This window comes from Mauremys reevesii, linkage group 13 (assembly GCF_016161935.1).
Source record: "Mauremys reevesii isolate NIE-2019 linkage group 13, ASM1616193v1, whole genome shotgun sequence".
NCBI classification, from domain to species: domain Eukaryota; kingdom Metazoa; phylum Chordata; order Testudines; family Geoemydidae; genus Mauremys; species Mauremys reevesii.
Window position 1 is genome coordinate 29985765 of NC_052635.1, and position 20912 is coordinate 30006676.

At 47.9% G+C, this 20912-nt stretch overlaps 1 protein-coding gene across 4 annotated transcripts; it reads left to right on the plus strand.

The window, feature by feature from the left end:
* The first annotated feature begins 2738 nt into the window (after window positions 1-2738).
* On the plus strand, window positions 2739-15530 carry LOC120380496 (neuritin-like). Of its 4 annotated transcripts, XR_005587783.1 has the most exons (4): window positions 8819-9013; window positions 9210-9287; window positions 12059-12186; window positions 14351-14487. XR_005587783.1 is itself a non-coding variant. In XM_039498223.1 (3 exons), the coding sequence occupies exons 1-3, from the start codon at window positions 2830-2832 to the stop codon at window positions 14574-14576; spliced, it is 417 nt and encodes a 138-aa protein (XP_039354157.1). In that variant the 5' UTR covers window positions 2739-2829; the 3' UTR covers window positions 14577-15530. The 4 variants fall into 4 exon arrangements, 1 of the variants encoding a protein (XP_039354157.1); XM_039498223.1 differs by lacking the exons at window positions 8819-9013; window positions 9210-9287; window positions 12059-12186 and adding exons at window positions 2739-2872; window positions 5552-5699 and having other exon boundaries at window positions 14351-15530; XR_005587785.1 differs by lacking the exon at window positions 12059-12186 and having other exon boundaries at window positions 14351-14474.
* Window positions 15531-20912: the final 5382 nt, after the last annotated feature.

Below are 20912 nucleotides of genomic sequence, written 5' to 3' on the forward strand. Positions count from 1 at the left end.
CACAGGTTAGAGTGATGGAAACAACTATGGGCAGATTTATTTCTGTGATAACATCTACAGCCTTGATCCTGCAAAGACTTACACATGTGCTTAACCTTATTTACTTCAATTAAGTTAATGGAACTACTTACAGTGCATAACGTTAAGCATGTGCATAAGTGTTTGCAGGATTGGGACCTCCAGGAAAAAAATCACCTGGACCCTGAAAGATCATTGAGAGTTATGAATTCATTATGAATGATTATGTGTGTATAAAACGTGTGGTGCTAAAGAATCATCCTTAACAAATAAATACATAAACAATTTGTTATTGTAGGGCTGCTTATAAGGGCTGACCTCACACACTGGTTTATTATTAATTATTATTGATGTGTTTGTTTGTATTGAGGTAACTCCGGGGGACCCAGCCATGGATCAGGGCCTCACTGTGGTAGGCACAGTACAAACAAAGAACAAAGAGGTGGTCCCTGCCCAAAGAGTTTAGAACCTAAACAAGAGACAACAGGTGGATGTGATAAACAGAGTGAGCCCAGGGAAACAATGCAACAATACTAGTCAGCATGATAAACAGTGGTCACAGCTGCCTAGCCCATGCTACGGGCATCAAGGCAGAGGTTTGTTACTGCAGGTTGCTTATGAGTGCAGACCCACTGCCATTTGTTTTGTTTTACATAAACATTTGCAGAGGCTTTTAAAACACCGACAATCTCCATAGAAAAAGGGCACTTGAATTTCCTCAACTTTCTAATCCCTTTCCCCATTAAACGTATGAGAAGAGGCCAGCAGGTGGCACTAGGATTTTACATTGCAATTCAATTCAGTTGGTGTGGTAAGTCACGCAAGAGTGGCCAAGCCTAAGGTAAAAAGACAAGACACCTCAGGTGTGTGAGGTTGGAGTGGGCATCGCCTGCACAGGCTGGGTCACACAGTGTGTTTGGAGTTTGATCCCTTGTGTTCATTTGTAATTCCAGATCAGGTTATCAGCCAGGATGGTTTTTCTATTAGGGCCTGACCTGAAGTGTGTTGAAGTCAGTCAACTCCCTTTGGATCGTGTCCTTAGTCTCCTATACCCCTTGCCATCTCCATGCTTCAGTCGCTGCTGCTCCCTTTAGCTCCCTTCCCTACCTCTGGCTTTGCTGCCCTGTATACTTAACTGAGAATGTCACATGGCAGTTCTCTGCTGCTGCTGAGTGTTCCGATTTCTTCAGTTCACAATTATTACTGTTACTATTTATTTGTATTGCAGTACAACCTAGGCGCCGCAAACGTGAGCCAGAATCCCATTGTGCTTGGAGCTGTACAAGCACAGTACAAAAAGTCCCTGCCCCAAGGAGCTTACAACACAAGCCTGAAATGAGAGCCATCAGATGGATACAGACAGACAGGGCAGTACAAACAATGAGACCTACAATATTGGTCAGCATGGCAGGCAGTGGTCTCAGCACACCAGCAACCTAACTGTTGTCAAATATGTTGTAGGCATCAGGGCAAATGAGAGTTTTAAGGAAGGATTTGAAGGAGGACAGAAGTGGTTTTGCACGTTTACAGGGAGCCCCTCTTCTCCTTTCATAGAACAGTTGGTGACTAGAAAAATTCCTTCCACAGTCTGCATGAAGCCTCATGTGCCCACCTGTGAACACGAGGGGGAGGGTGCATGGGAGGGAGAAGCAGGATGGGTGTGGGTGACTGAGTGTTTGTGTGCGTGGGCGTGTGTTTGGGAGGGGGTGTGCGTGTGATGGAATCTGTATGTTTGTAAGGGAGTGTGAGCGTGTGTGTACATGGGATGTGTGTGTAAGTGAGATGGGATCTATACATTTGTAAGGGAGTGTGAGTGTGTGTGTACATGGGATGTGTGTGTAAGTGAGATGGGATCTATACATTTGTAAGGGAGTGTGAGTGTGTGTGTACATGGGGGGTGTTTCTGTGTGCCACCAGGCGTTTGTACACCAGGCTACACCTTACACCAGGTTTGTAAGGGTGTGTACCTGAGTGCCAAGCAGCCTGACCACAGAAGACCCCTATATTCAATACCTTTCTCCTGAGTGTCTCCTCTGGACCATTCTTAGCTGGCTCCCAGTGCTGCTCTTTAGAGAAGTTTCTTGCTGCCCTTCCTCCGGAAGCCAGAGCCCAACGTGCCACCCGCTGGAGGCGCCAGGAGGGGCCACATCAATCTGGGGAGGGTTGTTCAGAACGCCCCAGGCTGGGAACTAATCCACCTGCTAATGCACTTCCCAGGGTCTTCTGATGCGAAGTCCCTCTCCTACAGAAACTGCAACAAGCCAGTTCCACTCGGGATCGATTTTGGGGGGTGTATGTGCATGAGCCTATTAATACCCCCCAGTATTTCCTCCCCCCCGCCCCCATCCCTTGAGCTCAGCGCTCACACGGGCTCTGGCTATTCCTCTCCAGCCGGAGACAGGTGTGGGGATGGCGGGGCTATGGGAGGGGCAGGGAGCTGGGGGAGGAGAAGGGGATGGGGAAGGAGCTGAACTCTCCAGCTGCCTGAGCCGCCCAGCTCTGAGGACCAGGGAAGGGGGCTCCCCATGACTAGGTATTAAGGGGACTCCCCGCGGGGCTCCCCAACCCCCTGGAAGCTGCCCTGGGGGCCGGGGGCATCACACAGCAGGGACCGAGCGGCCAGGGGGAGAACCCCCGGGGAATGCAAAGGGCTTGAGGCAGCTGGAGCCGGGCGCTGCGCGGGGAAGCGGGAAGAGCGATCGCGGAGTTGCCAGGACCATGAACTCCCCTTGCAGCGGGGAGCTGCTGCTGATCCCGGGCACGGAGCCGCGCCGGAGCCCCTGAGGAGCGGAGCCGCCCGAGGAGGAGGCGATGGGCCAGAGGCTGGGCACGGCGCTGCTGCTCCTCACGCTGGGTAAGCAGCGGGCAGCGCGGGCGCTCCGGTCCCGCAGGAGACACGGGGGAGCCAGGCAGGGACCGGCCCCTCAGCAACAGGGCAGAGTCCCGCTGGGGGGCAGCACCGCCCCGGCGGGGTCACCCCAGCGCAGCCGGCGGTGGCGCCCCCTGGCGCTGAGCTGCGGGGCTGCCGCGGCGCTACGAGCCCGGAGCCTGCAGGCGCCCCCGCCCAGGCTGCCCTCGGGGGCGGGTTTGCTCTCGGCTTGCGCCTGGGAGGGGATGGGGGGGGGGGGCGTGTGGCCCGCAGCGGGCACCGCGAGTTACATCCGCCACCCAGACCCAGGCAGCCCCCTGGCTGCAGCTTTCCCGAGCTCATCCCTTGGTGTGACGCGCACAACCTCGGGGGCAGCCGATGGCCCGTCCCAGCTCAACCCCCAGCCCATCCTGGTCAGGGGGGCAGAGTGGGTGGGAACCTCCCCTGGGCCCTTCCTGCTGGGGGAGTTAGTGGGTGGCAGTGGCTGACAGTTTACTGTCATCTGCAAACTTGCTGAGGGTGCAGTCCAGCCATCCTCCAGATCATTAATGACTATATTGAACAAAACCGGCCCCAGGACCGACCCTCAGGGCACTTTCTTGATACCGGCTGCCATCTAGACATGGAGCCATTGATCACTACCCGTTGAGCCCGATGATCTAGCCAGCTTTCTATCCACCTTATAGTCCGTTCATCCAGCCCATACTTCTTTAACTTGCCAGCAAGAATACCGTGGGAGACGGTATCAAAAGCTTTGCTACAGTCAAAGAATAACACATCCACTGCTTTCCCCTCATCCACAGAGCCAGTTATCTCTTCATAGAAGGCAATTAGGTTAGTCAGGCATGACTTGCCCTTGGTGAATCCATGCTGCCTGTTCCTGATCATTTTCCTCTCCTCCAAGTGCTTCAGAATTGATTCCATCATCTGACCTCCTGTATAGCACAGACCAGAGAACTTCCCCTAAGTAGTTCCCAGAGCAGAGCTTTTAGGAAAACATCCAGTCAATGAAAAAAATGGTCAGGGATGAAGAATGCAGCACATGCATACCTTGGTAAATGGTTCCAATGGTTAGTTACTCTCACTGTTAAAAGTGTGCCTTATTTCCTGTCTGAATTGGTCTAGCTACAACTTCCAGCCATTGGATCCTGTTAGACCTTTCTCTGCTAGACTGAAGAGCCCATTATTAAATATTTGGTCCTCATATCAGTACTTCCAGACTGAGCAAGTCACCCTTTAATCTTCTCTTTTTAAACTAACAGATTGAGCTCCTTGAGAGTCTGCCACTATAAGGCAGGTTTTCTGATCCCTTAATCATTCTCCTGGCTCTTCTCTGAACCCTCTCCAATTTATCAACATCCATCTTGAATTGCAGACCCCAGACCTAGACTTCGTGTTCCAGCAGCAGTCACACCAGTGCCAGAAACAATGGTAAAATAACTCTGTACTCTCATGCATCCAAGGATTGCATTAGTCCTTTTCACCACAGCATCACCCTGGGAGCTCATGTACAGCTGGTTATTCACCACAGCCCCCCAAATATTTTTCAGTCCCGACTTCCCAGGATAGAGTCCTTTATCCTGTAAGTATGACCTACATTCTTTGCTCCTAGATGAACACATTTACATTTAGCGATATTCACATGCATAGTGGTTGCTTGTGCCCATTTTACCAAGCGATCTAGATTGTTTTGTATTAGTGACCTGTCCTCTTTATTATTTACCACAGCCCCAGTTTGTGTGTCATCTGCAAACTTTATCTCAGTAGTCATCCACGAGAAATCTTCCTCCTGAAATCCTGGGCACAGAGGGCTTGGGAACCATCCCAAAGGGATCAAAAAAAGGGGCAGTGCAGATTTGAATTCTTAGCCATTCTTCTTGCTATTTCCCCTTCGGGCAGAATGGGATTCATTGAGGGCTGGAATAGGAACAGGTCCCCACTTTGTGTCATCACTGAGTCCACTGATTTTTAAGAAGAAACCCTGTTTACTAAGGGCTAAAGTGCATTTCTCCCCTTCCCAGTAGAACAGAGAATATTAATGATTCCTTTTTTTTCATATTTATTCCACGGATGGAACGGTGGCTGTGTAGGGGAGGGTAATCTCCCTAGCTCTTCCCACAAACCAAGCCCTGCCCACCTAAAGCACTAAAATGACAGGTTGCTGTGTAGCTTATGCCAAGCTTCCTAATATGATTCACTGCTGAAGAAAAAAAGAGAGAGAAAGAGTTAACAACATTGCTATTTAAATCATCATCGTTAGGCTTCACTGCTAAAGTCCCATCACAATTAATATGAGCAGTTCCCCTTTTCAGAACTATTATTGCAGGCTGCTTGCAAACCCGGGCACATGTCACTGTATTGATTACACTTGGTTCACGTGTTGACACAAGTTTCTTTCCAGTGATGAGGGCTCGAGAGGCTCGTTTTAAGCTGAGACTGTGAAGCACAAGCTGGTAGCACCCATGAAATAGCTGCCGTGAGCTCACCCAGTTTGCCCTCCGGTTTATGCAGGCGTTTACATGTATGTAGCCCTTCAGAGAACATGGGATCTTTTCCCACAGCCCATGCTAGAAGTTGTGGGGAAACCTATGGGAGGTGACCGTACTGGGCTGACTCAGAGCTGGGTTGCTACACTGTTACATAAACCCCCTTTTTGGTTTATAGGGTATTTGGTCAGGTCACTGGCTTCAGAAACTAAATGTGAAAACATTTACCAAGGCTTCTCTGACTGCGTCTTAAAACTGGGGGAAAACATGGCCAGCTACGAGGAGGACGACAGGGATGAGGTGCAGGGGCTGCACACTGTTTGCGGGTGAGTAGCAACCCCCCAGTAGCTCTGGCCCTTCTTCCCTACGAACACATGGCAAATGCGCACACTGCCATGCTCACCCCAACCTCCTGAGATGCAGAACACACACCCCCAGGCAGACACACCCTCTCACACACAGTCTCATGCAGGCCAAGACAGTAGTGCACCACAGAGCTTGCAGAGCAGGGAGTCAGCAAACTCTCCAAGGACTCACAATCAAAGCTGAGGATGCAACCTATGCGGAGTAGTTTGGGGTATTATTATTATTGTGCATTTTTAGTGACAGCGTAGGGTTCCTGAGGATTTAGGTAATCCACCCCTCTGGGATACCATGCTCTAACCTCCTCTTCCACTCAGCCTCCCACCTGCCTCTGGCTGCTTTCTCTGACAAAAATAGATTTCTTTCAAATATAAGCCAGGCTCTCCTCACCTTCCTGCTTCCCACCTCAGGCAGGAGCTGGGACAGAGGCTACTGTTTGCCAATCCCTGATAATGACTCTTTCCTGTCCTCAGGAGATGGGTGGAGAAGACGACCCTTGCACCCAGCTAGTGTAGGTGGAGATGGAGATGATCCCCCCCTCCCCCCGCTAACCATGGCTCTAGCCTTTAGGGCTGCAGAAGACACATTCTCTTACCCATAGCAAGAAAGGTGTCAAGAAAATCCTGTCAAGGACTAAGCACACAATAGCAGTTGGAGCCAGACTGCAAACTGCATTTAATCAGGTGTCAGCAGCCTAAAAGCAAGCGGGACTCAGTCCTTGCTGCAGGGTCAGGGCCCAGTTCATTCCTGGTGAAAGTCCGTTAATTTCAGGCCCCTCAGTGAGCAGGTGAGCTTCACAGCCGAGTTCAAAAGGTGGAGGATCCATTCAGCTACCAGGGGTGATAACCTAATCAGGACCAAGGGGAAAGCAAGGAAGGGGGTAAAACAGTAAAGCTGCTGGAGTTCAACACAGAGCGTGTTCAGGGAAAGGTCTGATTAAAAGGGCATGAGCTAAAGCAAGTGAGGGAAGGGAGACACGGGGAGGAAATGAAAAGCTGGCAGAGATAAATGAAGATGGCTGAGGGTTCTGAGCATCCCCAGCAATGAATCCACAGGAGTGAAAAGGCCAAGGGGGGGAATAAGGAGATGCAGAAAGCAATCAAGGGAAAGACAGATGCACTGGGGAGGTGTAAACCTTCGAGCCCAAGGAGGAGAGCTGAGAAGATTAGAGGAGTAAGAGCATCTGAACTAATGAGGAATCAAAGGGAAGGGGGAGGGATGGAAATGACAGGCAGGATCCAAATGAAGGCATTTCTCTTACACCTCAGGGTTAGGGGTTAGTGAAAGAGACAAGCGGTGGGATTGATGGGGCTGCTGAAAACAGAAATGAATTCCTAGCCCTGCATGGGAACAGGAATGAGATGCAACAGGCAACCATTTGCCAGGGAAGAAAGATACCGGGACCGAGCTGAGCCCACCAGCCCAAGTGGTTGGAAGGAGAACACAACAGAATTCCAGCACCAGTGGAAATTCCTGCCAGCACTCTGCAGGATCCCTGACAGTGAGTGCAGGATCCATTCCTCCCAGGTGGACAGAAGTCAACCTCACTCTTGTATTGTTGTGTGGAGCAAAGGGGAGCATTGCTTAGAAAGGGGTACAGATTGCTTCTTTCTTCTTCCTGTCACCTTCCACCCAGGGATCTGAGTGCTTCCCAAACCCTGTCCCTTTAGCTTTACACCCCACTCCAGTCCCCCATGCAGAGAAGAGTCACTATCCCCAGTTTACAGAAGGTGTACCTGAAGCATAGAGGAGGGAGGTGATATTGCCAAGGCCACCAGGCAACTCAGCATGGGGTTATGGATCATTTAAGCTAGCTCTAAAGGACGTAATGCAATCCAGGAGCTGGTTATTTATGTACATCTCCAGCTTCATAGGGGGTGGGGTCTCTGTTTAGTGAATTCAACTGTGTCAGCAAGGTCTTTTTCTGGGATAGGGCTGCTGCCTTATAACCAAGGTAACAAAGGACATAGAAACAGGGTACAGGAGGTGGAAGTAAGTGGGGAGGCTGTGCAGGGGGGTGAACAGAGCTTCCCCTAGGCTAAAGGTAGAGGGGAGTTCTCCCTGGATTGAGTGAGTAGTGCTCCCCCACAAAACCCATCCTCTTCAGCTGGTCAGTGAGAGCTGGGCACGCCTGTTTCTATTGGCTTTAACCACTTCATAGGAATGTCCTGAAATCTAACATTGGGCCTCCCAATGGATTAGAAAGGAGGAAAGACCTTCGTTAAACTCTGTTACCTTACTAGGTTGGTTCAGAGGACAGACTGGAGTTCCAGAGAGTAGGTGCCCTGGAGGAAAAGTTGCCTTTCTGTTTTCCTAGGGGATCTTTGGAGTAACCCTGCCTCCATCCCCAGCTGTACACAATAATATCTGACCCAGCCACCAGGTGTGACGTAACCCTGCCCCCACTCCCAGGTGTATGCTGTAATGTAAACCTGACCTAGGTGCTCCTGTTTTCTGGTGGATCTTCCCCATCACCATTGCACACATTAACTTTCCCAGGTCTGTAGTGTGAACCAAATCTGAAATTCACACATTTCCCACATTAGTAGTGCTGCACTGGTTTAGCTAGATCAATTTTAAATTAGTGTACTTAAACTAGTGCAGAGCTTTAATGTAGACACACACTCACCATTGGAGGTTTGTACCACTTTGATTTACAATCAGTCTAGTTAATCTAGTTGAACCAGTGCATCTTTTCTAATGTAGACCAGCTGTAAAGAGGAGAAACATCAGGCTCAAGCTAGTAAAGCTGGTCACAAATCAGAATTGCCATGCCATGGAAAATTCCAATATTTCACACTTGCTTTTGTCCTGAACTGGTGCATCATAGGTGAGGCTACATTTTAGTCACAGGTATTTTTAGTAAAAGTCATGGACAGGTCATGGGCAGTAAACAAAAATTCACAGCCCGTGACCTGTCTATGACTTTTACTATATACCCCAAACTAAATCTTGGGCTGGGAGGCCATGGTGCTCTGGGGGGGCATCCCAGGGGTGCTGCGCATGCTGGGTCAGGGGGGTGTCCAGGACCCTGGCTGGTGCGGGGAGGTAGGCGAGGATTGGCGGGGCTCGCAGGCTCCCTACCTGGCTGCGCATGTCCTTGCAGCTCCTAGGGGGGCTTCATGTGCTGTTTCCACCACAATGCCGGCTGTGCAGCTCCCATTGGCTGGGAATTGCAGCCAATGAGCGCTTCGGGGGCGGCGCCTGTGGGCATGGGCAGCGTGCGGAGCCCCTGGCCCCTTGGCCTAGGAATTAGTGACATGCTGGTGGGAGCCAGGTAAGCAATGCCCCACACCTCAATACCCTGCCCCAGCTCGGACCCCCCTCCCACACACCCAAACTGCTGCTGCTGGCCCAGGGGCTAACCAGCCAGGCAGTCTGTGAGCCAGCATCAGCTGCTGCAGAAGTCACAGAAAGTCACTGAATCCATGACTTCCATGACCTCTGTGACAGACACGCAGCTTTAATCATAGGAGATCTTGTCGAGCCAGGGAGCCCAGCCCATAGAGAAGAAAAGGGATGTGAAGCACCTGAACTGCAACTCCCATGAGGTACCACGGCAACTCAAACTGACCCACAATGAAATGTTTCAATTTATATCAACAAACCAAAATGTTTTGTGTTGGGGCCGCCTGGCATTAAACAAACTATTTAATTCTGATAATAGAAAATGTTGTACATTTTCCATTTAAAAAAAAAATTAATGGCAAATCCCATGTACAAATTAGAACTTTCAGCAAGATTAGAAGGGGGTTAGAATGAAAAGCCTCCTGGACTGATAATGCTGGGCAGAGATTCTGGTTTGAATTGGGAATGGAAGACAAATGGCATCTTCGCTAGCGGTAGAAAATGGCCAGGTTCCTTTAAAGGGGCTTTCAGAGGAGTCCGTGTATCATACTGTGAATCGTAGCATGTACCTCTTCCTGGGAGCACACAACAGCATATCATACCACTGCCCTTTTTGTGGATGGGAACAATGTATTTGTCAGCTTTACTAAACTGCTTTTCAGTGTTTTTAAAAAACAAAGTTTGTTTGTTTCATTTCTAAAGAAACAATTGATTTCTGCTCCAATTGCAATAAAGCCTGATTTTCCAGGAAGCTACAGGGCACTAGAGTAGCTGAAAACAAATACAGAAAATTAGTAAAACACTGGAACTGCAGATGGTGCTACGCAGCCCCGGAATCCTGACCATGCTAGCAGGAGTCCTTGTGTAGGTCCTGGTGAATGGCCAACCCTGCAAGACAACCGGGGCTATTGTGATTGAAGGAGAAAAGTAACAATCCCCTTTCCTGCCAAGAAATATCTTGGGCAGTTATTGGCCTTTAACCCTTAACTCTCCCTATGCCACCTACAATTCAGCTAACGTAGGGTGGTTTTCTCAAGTCCCTCCTGTGCCATGTTCTCTCCAGGAGTGAGATACACAGGTCAGTGACAGATATGGAGATCAGAATAATTGATGCCTTGAAAGGCAGTCTAGTATGAAATCAGCAGCATTTGTTGTTCAGTTCTGCTTGTGCAGTATTTCCCCAGAGTCCAACACTGACAAGTCATTTGATCATAGCCTGTCTGGCTGAACAGATGGAGGCTGTGAAGAGTGAAGCATTGTGGGAATTGTGATCATCCAGCTGAAAGTAGAACCACCACTAAAAGTTGACATTCTCTCTCCTCTGCCCCACTTAATCTTTTGCCTGAAGAGATAGATCATTTTTAACCCTGACCTGACCAAGCTGTGTTTTCCAGTTCAGCTGCTGCAGGGTCCTGAGTGTAGCTCCCTAATGAACACAAGACCTTACCTCGGTTGGCACCAATGTTTCTCATTATGATCTCAGGACATTTATTCTGCCACACTAGCTCTATTTAATGAACTCTATGCAGCTGGTGTTCTGACATAAATCCTATTAAAAAAATAAAAGCACTAATGTCCATACTTCAAGAAGAAATAGTGTCATCTCCAGGAAAGGAAGATTTGGACAAAAGTAAAAAGATGTCTTCCCATGCTTGGAGTGCTGACCCTAGCCAGATGATCTGCTCAATCTCCCAGATTGAGATGGGACATCTAGATGTGTCCCTCCATGAAGAATATGGCCAGCAAACCTAGTAAGATGACAGAAGAGAATTCACCATCAGTCTAATAGCTCAAGAGACTGTAGATGTACCTATTTACCTTCAGTGACTTGGTGCAGGGCAGTATAGATCCACTGTGCTGGCCAGGGAGGCTCTCTGCACAGAGGGTTTTCTCAGGGGGGCATTCCCCTACTCCTTTATGTTGTCCAAGAGGCATAAAGAATAACTGAGAATTGGGCCCCATGTGTTATGAAAAATTCTCTTCACCTCTTCTACAAATAGGGTTGCCAACCCTCCAGGTTTGGCCGGGAGTCTCCCAGAATCAGGCTTGATCTCCCAGAGGCTACTGAAGCCAATCCGGGAGATTTTAGACTGCTAAAAGTCCAGCGGCACAGTGGGGCTAAGGCAGGCTCCCTACCTGCCCTGGCTCCGCGCCACTCCCAGAAGCGACCAGCATGTCTTGCAGCGACTCTTAGGCGGAGGCGCGGCCAGGGGATCTCTGCATGCTGCCCCTGCCCCAAGCACCAGCTCCGCTGCTCCCACTGGCCATGAATGGGGAACTGCGGGTAATGGGAACTGCAGGGACGGTGACTGCAGGCAGGGGCAGCGCATGCTGTGCAGAGCTGCCCCTGAATCTAGGAGCTGCTGCCAGACATACTGCCACTTCCAGGATCCACCCAAGGTAAGTGCCAGCTGGCCGGAGCCTGCACCCCGAACCCCAACCTTCTGCTCCAGCCCCCTCCTGCACCCAAACTCCCTCCTACAGCACACATCCTGCACCTTCTCCCACACCCCAAGCCCCTGTCCCAGCCCTGAGCCCCCTCATGCACCCAAACTCCCTCCCACAGCGCACCTCCCTCACCCCCTCCAGAACCTCAATGTCCTGGCCCAGCCCTGAGCCTCCTCCTACATTGAAAATCCCTCCCACAGCCCGCATCCCTCACCCCCTCCCACACCCCAACCCCCTGCCCCAGGCTCAGCCCGGAGCCCCCTCCTGCACCCAAACCTCTCGGCCCCACTCCCCAGGCCAGAGCCTGCACCCCAACCCCCTGCCCCAGCCTGGTGAAAGTGAGTGAGGGTGGGGGAGAGTGAATGACAGAGGGAGGGGAGCTGGAGTGAGAGGGGGTGGGGCCTCACAGAAGGGTGTGACAGGGGTGGGGCCTTCGGGCAGGGCAGGGGGTGGGGGAAAGGTGTTTGGGTTTGTGCGATTAGACAGCTGGCAACCCTATCTACAAATGACACTGTCACAGTTACAGGGCAAGATGCACTTCGGACCCCTTTCAGTTCCTCTTGAGGGCATCCTTCAGATGACAGACTTGGCTTCCTGCACCTCTCTCCAAGGGTGGAACCCCACAGTCCAACCACTCTTGGGCTGGATCTCTCGGTGGGAGCCTGTTTCCCAACTGTGTTGACATGCCAGCTGTATCAGGGCCCTGTAAACCCTTTTCCTCCAGAGGCCCAGAACAGCAGCCAATTAAAGTAACTCAAAACCAGCATTATGCATTCACCAAAGGCACACAGTATGCAGAGAGAAGGGGTAAAACAACAAAAGGCCCATATGGGTCTTAACTAACCTTCCTTCTTTCCTTGCCAGTGTTGGGTAAGTTTCACTCAGCCCAGACCTCCCTGCTCCAGCGCTGGAAGCCACAGACAGCCCCTGAACATCCTCGGTCTCTCCCTGTCAGAGATTCCTCCCCAGCCACTAATGCCTGCTCACCCCTCCTTCCTCCCTAGGCCAGGGTTTTAAGGCTTTAGAATCCCCTTTGATTCTAGGTTCAGGCATAGGAAAAATAAACATTGTTCATCTAGTTGGAGCCTGGCAGAGGCATTCTCCAAATTCTCCATAGTTTTATCCAGGACCCTTGGTATTCTCTCAGGCATATCTTATTTTTGTCATTGTTTCATTTCCTGTTTCTTCCCCTCACCTCGCACCTCATTAACAGCCTCCTTTGATTTAACTCCTTCCACTCAGGCATGATAGCAAGCAAATAAACCGAGGCACATAAAAAAATAATTTAGGGCTTGGCTACACTTACAAATTTGCAGCGCTGCAGCAGGGTGTGAAAACACACCCTCTGCAGCGCTGCAAATTGCGGCGCTACAAAGCGCCAGTGTAGTCAAAGCCCCAGCGCTGGGAGCCGCGCTCCCAGCGCTGTCCGTTATTCCCCACAGGGAGGTGGAGTACGGACAGCGCTGGGAGAGTTTTCTCCCAGCGCTGGCGCTTTGACTACACTTAGCGCTTCAAAGCGCTGCCGCGGCAGCGCTTTGAAATGCAAGTGTAGCCACAGCCACAGACTCTTCCTTCGTTCTGTATAGACACTGGATTACAAAACTGACATCGTTTTCAAGAGCCAGTGTCGTTACCCCCAGTCTGTGATTACGTTGTGCCCAAGCCCATCATTCAGCTTGGACAAAGAAGAGCAATGAAGTCAGTCAAACATTTGCTCTTAATCTGTTTCACTTTCAGGGACTCAGAGTTGGAATTCCAAGCACTGAAGGAGGACATCAGTTTATGAAAAACAATGGATTTAATTGGCTTTCAAAAAAATTGTAGAAACACTTCAACAAGTTTAGGGGTTTAGTTTTTAGCAAATGAACTCTGAGAGACCCACAAAGGGGATTAATGATGCCAGAGCAGGGAGGTAGAAAAATAACTTCCGATAAGTACAGTAGGACAATGGAACAGACTGCCTAAGGAGGTTGTGGAAGCTCCTTCATTGGAGGTTTTCAAAAGGAGACTAGGTAACCATCTGTCTTGGGTGGTTCAAACCCAACAAATCCTGCATTTTGGCAGGGGGTTGGACTAGATGACCCTTGCGGTCCCTTCTAACCCTATGATTCCACTAACAAAAACTACAACTGGGTCAGTCTCCCTTAGATTTCCCAGGGCATCTGGCTTCTGCCTCTCTTTAAGGCTCTGATCTTGCCATCCTCTCAGTGCAGGTAGAGCCATAAGCCTGTGCAGAACCCAACTAACCTCAAGGAGGTATAGGAGTTCTCATGGGAGGAGCTCATTGCAGGATTGGGGCCTTAAACTGTAAGCAATTCAGGACTAAGGGTACGTCTTCACTACCCGTCGGATCGGTGAGTAGCAATCGAATTCTCGGAGTTCGATATATCGCGTCTCATCTAGACGCGATATATTGAACTCCGAACATGCTCCCGTTGACTCTGGAACTCCACCACCGCGAATGGCGGTGGCGGAGTCAACGGGGGAGCCGCGGACGTCGATCCCGTGCCGTGAGGACGGGTACGTAACTCGAACTAAGGTAGTTCAACTTCAGCTACGCTATTCGCGTAGCTGAAGTTGCGTACCTTAGTTTGACACCCCACCCCCCCCAGTGTAGACCAGGCCTAAGACTCTCTATCTTGAGGCATTATGCAATGCTGACTACATAGCCATCATGTGCCAAATAAGTGCACCAAATGTAAATGTTGGGGCCAATTGAATTGAGAGTTTCCAGTGGGGAGAAAGGTTTTTTCTTGGATCTTTCTGCTGTATAGCATTTTACATGAACTAACAGACTCCATTCTTCCCTCGGCTACAGATATTGGGATGAATTTCACATGTGCGCCATGACTGCTCTTTGGGAATGCCAGAAGGAGGCAGCAAGTATCTGGGAGACTTTGAAAAAGGAATCTAGAAAAATCAAATTCCAAGGCAGCTTGTTTGATCTCTGCAGTCCCAACAGCTCCCAGAGCTTCAGCTTGACAAATGTTTCAAATGTTGTTGTTTTAAGCATCTCTCTGATGGTCACTTGGCTTAATTTGTAAATGGAGCAGCTCTGAAAGTATTGGAATGAAGAGGTATTATCAGTGTCATAAGTGTAGTTATGATCAGAAATGTAGTATTTCCAAACCTTTGAGAAATACTGTGTATGGTGCTGGATGAACACTTGATTTTATTATTCCAGGTCTGTGAGGCTCAGAAGAGCTCGGCAGCATCTCCTTGGTTGCACTGTCTCTAAGTAACTTACATGATTAATCATAAACTCAGCACTTGCTTTAACGTGACATTGTCCAGCTGCAAGCGCACCCACAGCTCCGACTGATGGCGCAGAGTGCTGGAGGCTGTAGCCTGAGGGTCAAAGGACTGAGGAGAAATTCAGGATTAGTGCTAAACACTAGGTTCTTTTGCACTCTTTTCTATCTATAGTCACTGGAAGCGAATCTGTTTATTCAGCTGCCTGTTTCTGCCAGACAAATGCTCCACTTTTTTTCAGTGGTGATGGGCGGGAGGAAGCAATTACTGGTGGTGTTTTTGAAGTGCAGGGAGAATATACTGAACCTGCCAAAGGCAGGAAGGATTCCTTGTCATGTTGCTAGTAGAATCCTCCCCTTTGGGGATGGTGAAGCCTCCCCTTGCAGAATAATCTCGGACATGTCTGTTTCTTGTGAGATGCACCTGGCTACCTGAGTGACTCTTGTGTTGTGTGTAAATCCCTTTCATAAGGAAACAAGAGAGAAAAACATAATGGGGAAAGGGGAAGAGTTGGGCTAGTGGCAAAATAAAGATTTATAATAGCTCTTTCAAAGCAAAAGTATCCCAGGGGACACCTGTGAGCAGCACTGTGACTGATTGTGTAATTCAAAAATATCAAATGTCCGTTGTATAACCTACACCTGTCAAATTGGAAATAATTTGTCCTGCTTTCTTGGTCTATAGCACAGTCACTCCCTGTCTCTTCCTGTGCAGCCCAGACAGTTGTTCATGTCACGGCTTCAACACTGCCATTAAATATATTTGCAATACCAAGAGACTCTTGCAAGTGATTTCAGGATATGTTGCAAAACTCAATTGTATTATTTGGCAGTTGAAAGCAGTGACTTAACTGTGCCCTTTCAATTCCAGGGCACTAACAGCTATCTACTGGGCCCTAGAGGCCTTACCTGGGCATGCAAGGGGGTCTAAAACAATAATCTGCATCAATGCAGGTATGCTCTTTCACACCTATTACAGCACTTCAAAGAGAACAGGAATTTCCAGAATGGATCAGACCCAAGGTCCATCTAGTGCGGTAACCTATCCCTTGACAGGCTCCAGGGGAAGGTACAAGAAATCTGCAGTAGGCAGATGTGGGATAATCTGTGCCCATTGAAGGTCTCACCCTGATCCCTAATAGTTGGAGATTGGTTTAAGGCCTAAGTATATAATTTTATATCCTTTCCAAAGTGTTTGTTAGCTTTAAGTATAGCAACTCGGGATGCTCTTGTCATTGATATTACTCCAATCTTTTTCTGAATCTTGTGATTTACTTGGTCTCATCAACTTCCTGTGGCAACGAGTTCCACAGTTTAATTATACGCTGGGTGAAAACATCTTTCCTTTCATCAGTTTTTAATTTTCCATCACTTAATGGTATTAAAGGTCCCCTTGTTTTTGTGTTATGAGACAAGGAGAATGGAAGTTCCTGCTCTACTTTCTCTCTAGCATAAATTGTATATACTTTTATTATGACACTCATGGCCATTGAGCAGGGCACTCACTCCATTTTGAATAGAGGGAAGCAGCATCTAGCATCATACAGTATGGATGAGTTGCACAGCTCTGAGGATTCCCATTACCACAATAGGGAAGAAATTGTTAGTTATCCTAAACGAGGAGCCTGTGCTCACTGTTCATCTCTCTCACATCCACAGATTGGTTCAAACCAGCATGTATGAATCAGAAACAGAAACAACACTTGCAAATCTGGGAACATGCTTTAGAGTGTGAACAATGACTTGAGTGGGCCAGTAAGTGAGGCACTGCTAGCCCTTGGGATTTAGCCAAGTATATTACAGGCACATGCGCAAGCTTTTCCTTCAGCAAGGAACATCTTTTGGTCTTTCCGCTGACACTGCAAACACGAGGTCCATTAGTGCCACCCTTGACAAGTCAAGTTCCTTCCTGTGTAACTTCTTGCACTCTGCCTGCTGCCCTAGTTCCTATTTACCCCCCTGCTCTCCACAGCACTGCTAAGCAACCCTGCTCTCATTGTCAGCAAGGAGGGAGTCTTCTACAACATTAATGAAGTGGCAGCTCCCAAGAAATCTGAAACAGCTCAGGGGAGGAGCAGCAGGTATTTAAACTCCACTTCCAGATGGTGTATTCAGAGATTTTGCTGATGAGGAAGATATTAATAGCACTCTCTTAAGGGTGGCATATGGATTTCAGGGAGACAAACATCTCTGGCATTGGGCACAATGGTAGTTGGTAGCTGAAGTGGTTAACAAAGAGCATTGTAGTCTCAACTCCATATTCAGCTTGGTTCTACTTTCTGCTCTGATACAAAATGCAGTATATGCTGTGGCTTCATTCCATTCTCTCTTCTCCCCACTATCAGTGTCCCTGCCCGTTCCCTACACATTCTCCTGTGGAGGAAAGCTGGAGTAGCTGGACACCGCCAACGGCCAAGGCAGAGACTGCTTTGTGGCCACACTTATTTAATTCTGCTTTAAAGGAAGCAATAGTATGGTTTAGAGTAGACAATTATCTAATGCCTTAACAGGCTTCCTCTTCTTAGCTGCTTTAACAGATCGGTATCTTCCCCTTTGTTAAACTTTCAAGCTTTCAAACAGTTCTAGAAGACAGAATGATGTCTTAATGATTAGTACTCTCTGCAAAGCCTACTTCCTGCCAAACCTTACAGACCCTGGATGAAAATATCCAGTTTGCTGACACTACTGCAATTCCCAGAAAGGGCACAGATGTTGGAGAAAATCTCCCTGGAAGCAAAACCCCTCAGCTCCAATGTACTAAAGAAAAGGTTCATTAAGAAATAGACCATCTGCCATTGCTCTGGTGTAGAACTGTAAAAGTTCCAAAGCCAAAGAACTGCTGAGAATTCACCAACTATGTGCAAGTGAAAATTAGGCTTTATGACGTGGGAGTGGAGGGTCTCAGCATTTCCAACTCAATTTTTGGTTTAAAAAGACTCTGCCCCCCTTCAACCAGGGACAGGTAGGCACTGAATTTTCCTACAAAAGGCACTGACATATGGTATAAATTCAAGTCCTCAGAGACAAAGAATCCAGACCTGTCAACAAACATATTTCAAATCCCACATTACAGCATTTCATGCCAATGCAGCAGGTCTAGAGTCCAGCGGTTCTCAAACATAATTGCACTGCAACCCCGTTCTGACAACAAAACTTACTACATGATGCACACACACCCCCACACCCCCACCCGGGGAGAGGAAGGCAGAGCCCAAGCCCCACTGCCCCGGGCTGAAGCCCTCGAGTTTTGGCTTCTGGGGCCCAGGCTTCAGCTTTAGTTCTGTGCCCCAGCAAGTCTAACGCTGGCCCTGGTAACCCATTAAAATGGGGTCCTGACCCACTTTGGAGTCCCAACCCACAATTTGAGAATCGCTGGTCTAGTCCATTGAGAGATAAGTGGTTCTGTTTCCAAATAAGAACAAGAATGGGAAACATAACAGTAACACTTAAATCAGGTGGTCTCACACATATGTATCTGTAGCCAGAAGCTCTTTCCTCTTTAATGAGTGGGACTACTAAAGCCCTCCATTGCTTCTCCCTTGTATCCAATTCTAATCAAGGAGGCTCTGATATTTTCCTCAAGAAGATCCACCCTTAAAAATGTGATTGAGACCTACTGTGAAGTCACTCCTGGCAGCGTGTTATTGACCCACTGATCAAACCTACAAGACCCTGCAGTTCTTTCTGCATATGGGACTCAGCCTTCCCTCACACTAGTACTGACAGAAAGGAGACATTAAGGTTGAATATCACAAACAGCCTTTCATCTAGAGGCTCACTTGGATGTGGAATATCCCAAATTACCAATATTGCAAAAGTGGAAAGATAGTTCAGATCTAGGATGAATAAACTAATAGCTATGGTTTCATGAGATTACTGCTGAAGTTGGGATCACATATATGCAGCAGGCTCTTCACAAACTGTATGGGATAATGTACACTGGAAGAAATTGTAACAGATCTTTCTGGTTACATGCTTCAGCCCTGAAACCCCTGCAAATGGGATTAGAATTGTTCTGAAGATATGCCAGGTCAGTTGAGCCCACAGTGATGGTGTTTAATAAGGCTACAGCAAAGGTTCCCAAAGTGTGGTCCGTTCAGCAGTTGCTGGTGGTCTTCAGACCAAGTGGTCACAGTGCTAGCATTTCTTATTTTCAGCTGCTAAACTGCAATAGGAGATATATTTTTGCTATTACATATTGTCCTGATATTAGTTTTCCCTGTAAGAAAGCACAGTATTATGATGTCATCACATCTGGAAGGTATAGCAGGGAAATTCATCCTACTGTGAATGAGAAGGCAGGTGGCTGGGCACTTACCTTCCTTTTTAGGAGAGGAAACAGTGCCACCTCCTGGAAGAAATGGTAATTCACACCCAGGATTACATAAGAATGGCCATATTGGGTCAGACCAAAGGTCCATCTAGCCCAGTATCCTGTCTACCAACAGTGGCCAATGTCAGGTGCCCCAGAGGGAGTGAACACAACAGGCAATGATCAAGTGACCTCTCTCCTGTCATCTATCTCCACCCTCTGACAAACAGAGGCTAGGGACACCCTTCCTTACCCCCTCCTGGCTAATATCCATTAACGGACTTAACCTCCATGAATGTAACCAGTTCTCTTTTAAACGCTGTTATAGTCCTAGCCTTCACAACCTTCTCAGGCCCAGAGGTCCACAAGTTGACTGTGAGCTGTGTGAAGAAGAACTTCCTTTTGTTTGTTTTAAACCTCATGCCCATTAATTTCATGTGGTGGCCCCTAGTTCTTGTATTATGGGAACAAGTAAATAACTTTTCCTTATTTACTTTCTCTTCATCACTCATGATTTTATATACCTCTATCATATCCCCCCTTAGTCTCCTCTTTTCCAAGCTGAAAAGTCCTAGTCTCTTTAATCTCTCCTCATATGGGACCCGTTCCAACTCCCTAATCATTTTAGTTGCCCTTCTCTGAACCTTTTCTAATGCCAGTATATCTTTTTTGAGATGAGGAGACCACATCTGTATGCAGTATTCAAGATGTGGGCATACCATGGATTTATACAAGGGCAATAAGATACTCTTCGTCTTATTTTCTATCCCCTTTTTAATGATTCCTAACATCCTGTTTGCTTTTTTGACCACTGCTGCACACTGTGTGGACATCTTCAGAGAAATATCCATGAGGACTCTAAAGATCTTTTCCCTGATTCACTATAGCTAAATTAGCCCCCATCATATTGTGTGTATAGTTGGGATTATTTCTTCCAATGTGCATTACTTTACATTTATCCACATTAAATTTCATTTGCCATTTTGTTGCCCAATCACTTAGTTTTGTGAGATCTTTTTGAAGTTCTTCACAGTGCTTTGGTCTTAACTATCTTGAGCAGTTTAGTATCATCTGCAAACTTTGCCACCTCACTGTTTACCCCTTTCTCCAGATCATTTATGAATAAGTTGAATAGGATTGGTTCTAGGACTGACCCTTGGGGGACACCACTTGTTACTCCTCTCCATTCTGAGAATTTACCATTTATTCCTACCCTTTGTTCCCTGACTTTTAACCAGTTCTCAATCCTGAAAGGACCTTCCCTCTTATCCCATGACAACTTAATTTACGTAAGAGCCTTTGGTGAAGGACACAGTCAAAGGCTTTCTGGAAATCTAAGTACACTATGTCCACTGGATCCCCCTTTTCCACATGTTTGTTGACCCCTTCAAAGAACTCTAATAGATTAATAAGACACTATTTCCCTTTAAAGAAACCATGTTGACTTTTGCCCAACAATTTATGTTCTTCTATGTGTCTGAATTTTATTCTTGACATTTGTTTCAACTAATTTGCCCGGTACTGATATTAGACTTACTGGTCTGTAATTGCCGGGATCACCTCTAGAGCCCTTTTAAAATATTGGCGTTACATTAACCATCTTCCAGTCATTGAGTACAGAAGCCGATTTAAAGGACAGGTTACAAACCATAGTTTATAGTTCCGCAACTTCACATCTGAGTTCTTTCAGAACTCTTGGGTGAATGCCATCTGGCTTGTTACTGTTAAGTTTATCAATTAATTCCAAAATCTCCTCTAGTGACACCTCAATCTGTGACAATTCCTCAGATTTGTCACCTACAAAAGCAGACTCAGGT

What these genes read in the sequence shown, in the direction of transcription:
- LOC120380496 (XM_039498223.1), top strand. Translation starts at nt 2,830, where the DNA reads ATGGGCCAGAGGCTGGGCACGGCGCTGCTGCTCCTCACGCTGG. An exon ending in GCTGCTGCTCCTCACGCTGG is followed by an intron (nt 2,873 to 5,551) that starts GTAAGCAGCGGG and finishes TTTGGTTTATAG; the next exon opens with GGTATTTGGTCAGGTCACTG. An exon ending in GGGCTGCACACTGTTTGCGG is followed by an intron (nt 5,700 to 14,350) that starts GTGAGTAGCAAC and finishes CCTCGGCTACAG; the next exon opens with ATATTGGGATGAATTTCACA.